The sequence below is a fragment of the Apodemus sylvaticus genome, chromosome X (genome assembly GCF_947179515.1).
Source record: "Apodemus sylvaticus chromosome X, mApoSyl1.1, whole genome shotgun sequence".
NCBI lineage: Eukaryota > Metazoa > Chordata > Mammalia > Rodentia > Muridae > Apodemus > Apodemus sylvaticus.
In genome coordinates this window covers 84,014,297-84,018,989 of record NC_067495.1, presented here as the reverse complement: position 1 = coordinate 84,018,989, position 4,693 = coordinate 84,014,297, and the positions used below count along the sequence as shown (strand labels likewise).

The 4,693-nt window shown below is 35.2% G+C and overlaps 1 protein-coding gene across 1 annotated transcript; it reads right to left on the bottom strand.

The window, feature by feature from the left end:
• Positions 1 to 1,712: 1,712 nt before the first annotated feature.
• LOC127674343 (cyclin-D-binding Myb-like transcription factor 1) lies at positions 1,713 to 3,170 on the bottom strand. The gene has a single exon (XM_052170125.1). The coding sequence runs from the start codon at positions 3,168 to 3,170 to the stop codon at positions 1,713 to 1,715; it is 1,458 nt and encodes a 485-aa protein (XP_052026085.1).
• Between the last annotated feature and the right edge of the window lie 1,523 nt (positions 3,171 to 4,693).

Below are 4,693 nucleotides of genomic sequence, written 5' to 3'. Positions count from 1 at the left end.
CTTAATGTAGAAGTACTTAATTATGCCTGTAATTATTCTTATCCAAATTATATAATTATACTTTTGTGAATTTTTATAGCAATCATGTCAATTAGAATATAGAAGCCAGTTTAGACATAAATAGTAGGAATGACTAGTGATCTGTTTCACTTTTACAGATGTAAATTTTGTCTTTAAATTTGCCATCCATGAAGCATATTGCCTGGTGAAGGTACAACTGAAATTCTTTCTCTAACTTCTGTTTAATTGATATAAGACAATATGTAATAAAATACTCTGGTTATCAGTTTCAGGCAGAGTACCTCTTTTTCCATGTAGTTTGACTTCAGTGTGGTAACTGTAAACTACTGGTTTCAGATGAAAGTTTGGAAACTTCTTAGCTATTATTGGGTTTGTTTAGTAACTTGTGTTCTCTTAAAGAACAGCAAAACTGTACTGACTCTTCTTAACTTACAAACTACATTTTGCTATCAAAATCAGCTCCAACTGCCAACAATGGAGTAACTACCACAATTTTTTCCAAAAGCCCCTGTATTTATAACAAGAAAGCACTAGCCTATTGTGTTAGGACTCATGTGAAAACTTCCTCATTAATCAAACTTCCTTTCTCCTCAAATGAGTAGCATGTCAGGGTGAAAGGAATAAATATTACTGCAGTTAAACTTTGGTAACTTGAACACTTTTCAATAGATGATATAAAAAGTAATTTCTCCTGACAACATTAACACGGAGATATATGCAATTAAACTTCTCTCTGTCCATGCACACACTATCTTAAAATCAGATCTGAAATATGTTGACAATAGTTTAAAATAGGCATAGTCACAATGGTTATTGCTGTCCTATAGTAGCTATGGAGTCATCAGGACAATAGAAAGTAAAGTCTCCTGGCCATTATTCTGTTCCTCTGCAAATGCCATAACACTTCTTTGGCATCTTTGCATGTTCATAAATATACATTAGTAATATGTCACAAGTCCAGTATCCTATCAGTCTATACAAACAGGCATGCAGGATGCCCAAGGAGGATCCAGTAGTATTTGTTACTTACTAGTTTTAGATTATGAGACTTAGTGTTTTTACAGGTAACAATGATGCCTTGATATAGCCAGGAATTTAAGTAGCTCAAAGCATGGTTTTGTCATCACTTGTTTAATGCACTTGCTCTACTATGATGAGTAACTAACTCATCAGAAACAAAAGGACCGAATAAATATAAATGAATTTCGTCTTCTTACTGTTGGTGTTGGAAAACTCTATAGCTATACTCATAGCATGGTTCATTAATTTTTAGTTAAACCTTTGTAGTTTAGGTCTCTGAATTTATAAATAAGAGCATCATTAATTTATGGTAACAGAAACATCTTAGCTAAGGAATTCTTTCAGGGAAATTGTTTGCTTTGAACGAGCAGTAGTCCATGAAAATCGGATAAAAAAGGTTAATGTCATTATTGACTGTCAATTTTCCTTGGGATGTGGAAAAAGAAATGTCATTTTTTTGCAACAGTAGATTCTTTGTATATGACATTTCAGGTGTAATTGACTGGAGTGCTCAACAAGATGCTTGAGGAATAAAGAACAAAATGTGATTGGTTAGGAGAAACAGATGCACCAGTTGTCAGGCTTACTGTGGAACAAGTAGAGTTATGAAAAGACCGTAAGATGAACTTGTTTGATGGAAAAAGATGGAAAGAATGGAGAATTTCAAATATCTATTGTGGTCCAGGGGGCAGCTTTATGGTTTCAGAGTTAACAAGAGCAGCAGGTAAGTCTGCTAATGGCCTGGGAACTAGCTGGAACTTAATTTGCAGTCCTGTCGTGGGGACTGGAAAGACAGATGCATTACTATCTTCTATATCTGTGACTCCACAGGGGACTTGTTGAGCACTGACATCTGGGTTGCTATCCAATATTTCAGATTCCGTTTTATTCTCCCAGAACCTGAGGCTGGCATTCTGGCTTTCATATTCTTGTTGAAGACATGTTACTAGGACTGGGAATGCAAAATCCTTATGATTTGTAATTTGCCTTTTGATGGTCCACCATTTACTTCGTAGCCATTGTGGTGAACGAACACTTTCCCATCCTTTAGCTAAATCATCCCAGCGAATTTCACTTTCATCAACTACATCAAGCTCTGCTAGCCTGTGGATGAGATTGACTTCATCTTTCCTTGTCCACTCAATACCTCCAGTCTGTTTCCAGTTCAGATAGTTGAGCCATTTAGCACGACACTGCTTTGCTGAGCGAGTACCCACTCGTTGAGCCACTGTTGCCCAACACACACCCTGAGTGACTTTCTCATCCACCTCGGTGCATGTCAATTCATGAACCACATCTCCAAGAATCTGTTCTTCTTCTTCGGTCCATTTCCCTGTGTTGCAAGTATCCTTAATCAGTCGGCACCTGTCTTTGACCGAAGACGGGCTCCTTCCCATGGCGGCCCCTATTGTTATCCAGTCATTGCCATATTTCTGCCAGAGCTCCTTGAGCTTCACTATTTCCTCAGGGCTGTACTTACCCACATGGTTTCTGTCATCATACATTCGGACAACTCTTCTATAAACTGAAAACAAAGGTCGATTCAGACCCAATGATATAGACCTGTAGAAATCTTTTCTTTTACCTTTTGACATCTTAAAAATGATTTCTGCAGGATTCTCTACACCATGTTCTTCCATATACCTTTCAATATTGCTCATCAGAATATCTGTTTCTTCCTTGGACCACATTCCCTGTTTCCATTTATGTCCTTGATTGGTTAGAGCCTCCTTAACTTCTTTATCTGTGGAACATGCTTTGCTAACTGTTGACTGTTCCTCATTAACCAATGAAAATACTTCATCTGGGTTTTCATTCTGCAAAATCTGTAATGGCATCATAGTTCCCACAGTAAGCTCTATATCTGCTATTTCTGTGGCTGTGGTTGAGACTAAATCAAAACTCTGCTGTATTTCCTGTAGTGGAAATGCAACAGCTGGCATGCAAGGAGTTGAATCAACCTCTGAAGACAAACAAGGCCTCTTAAGCAGAGGTTCAGTAGAATTTTCCATTTCATCAGCCTCATTTTCAAGGCAAAGAATAAGGTTCTTGCCTGTGTCCTCAGTAAGCAAGACAGAGCTCACAACTTGACGTGCTACTTCCTTAGAAATGTCTTTAACTGTACTCATTTTCAAATCTAGTCACAGGTTAGATCTGCTACAGTAGTTCAAATAGAATCAAGTCTCTTTCCCTTAATCTGGATTACATAATAATGGTGCTATCTGTAGCACTTGCCTGTTTGACACTGGTGAGCACTCACTGATCTAGAGCTGTGAGTGTGATGAGCCAGTTAGTGATGTTGACCTTATCTTTTCTTCTAGTCTAGTTGGCAATGACTGATGACACAAAGAACTTGTTCAAGTGTCTCTGCAATAATTAAGAACAGAAATGTCAGAGAACTGCTCATTTATCTCAATATGCCTTTCAATGCTGAAAAATAAAAATGTTAATTATCCATTAATTGATTCTTAGAAAGAATTTCAATTTTCATTGCATTTCATTATCAAAAATATATCAACACTCAAATGAACTTTGGCATCTCTGTCAACTGAATTTCAGAATATAGAAAAATTAAGTATTAAGAAAATTCCTTTTACTTTACTTCCATAAAAATGTAAAAATTCCACCAGTGACCTCCTGAAAGAAGCTAAGTCTGACTTTCAGACACCAAGGACCTTACAGAGTAAAATGTAACAGTACCTAAGTTCATCCAAATATTAAAAAATATTGTAATTTAACTTGCTCACATGAAAATATATAACAGCAGTTACTTTTTTGTTTCACATGTTTTCAAAATAAAAGATATGCACAAACAAAAAGATCCCTCAAAAAGTGTGGAAAATTCCCTAAAACCATGCAATCAGTCAACTAACATTGCTACAAAAATTAAATGTATGTTAGATGTATCTGATGCTGATTTACTATGACAAATACTTCATAATAAAAAGGTCAGTGGCTTTCATACTGAGTCTTAAATTTCATTAGCATTGTCTTGTTAACCATGCTCTTTTAAGACTATGTTTGTATAAATGTCTTTTCTAAAAACAGTAACCAAATCATTCAATTTCATGTTTTCTCTGATGATCTGTTTTACATGGTTCAAAACTAATGTAGATGAGTACAATACTTTGTCTTGTGTTATCAGTATTGGTATTTGAACACTTAAAACATTTATGTGGTGTTATTTTCATTATTCTATCATGTGGGAAGATGAGATTTTTATGCCATTGCATATATGTTCCATCGTATTTTCAGCTATAGCATGTTTGATATATTATCTATTTGTCCACTAACATTTTATAATGCATTTTTATATTGTATTTTCAGTTTTCACTTATTATATTAATTCCTTGAGATGGTTGATTACACAGTGAACAGATAATTAGAGTATGGTAGTTTATAGATGAACTTGAAACATGTTGAGAGTTAAGATGGAGATAAGTGACCTCCTCTTGGTAATCTGAAAAACATGTCTGAGATGACTGCCATCTTTAATGAAATGTTTCCTAGGAAACTTATAATTCCAAAATTATCTGAACTCATCTTGAAAAAAGAATTAACTAAGACAAACATTCCTTTCAAGTACTAAAGATTAGCTTAGTTTGAGATAACAAATCTTCAGTTGTTAGATATAAATTAAATATGATATTAA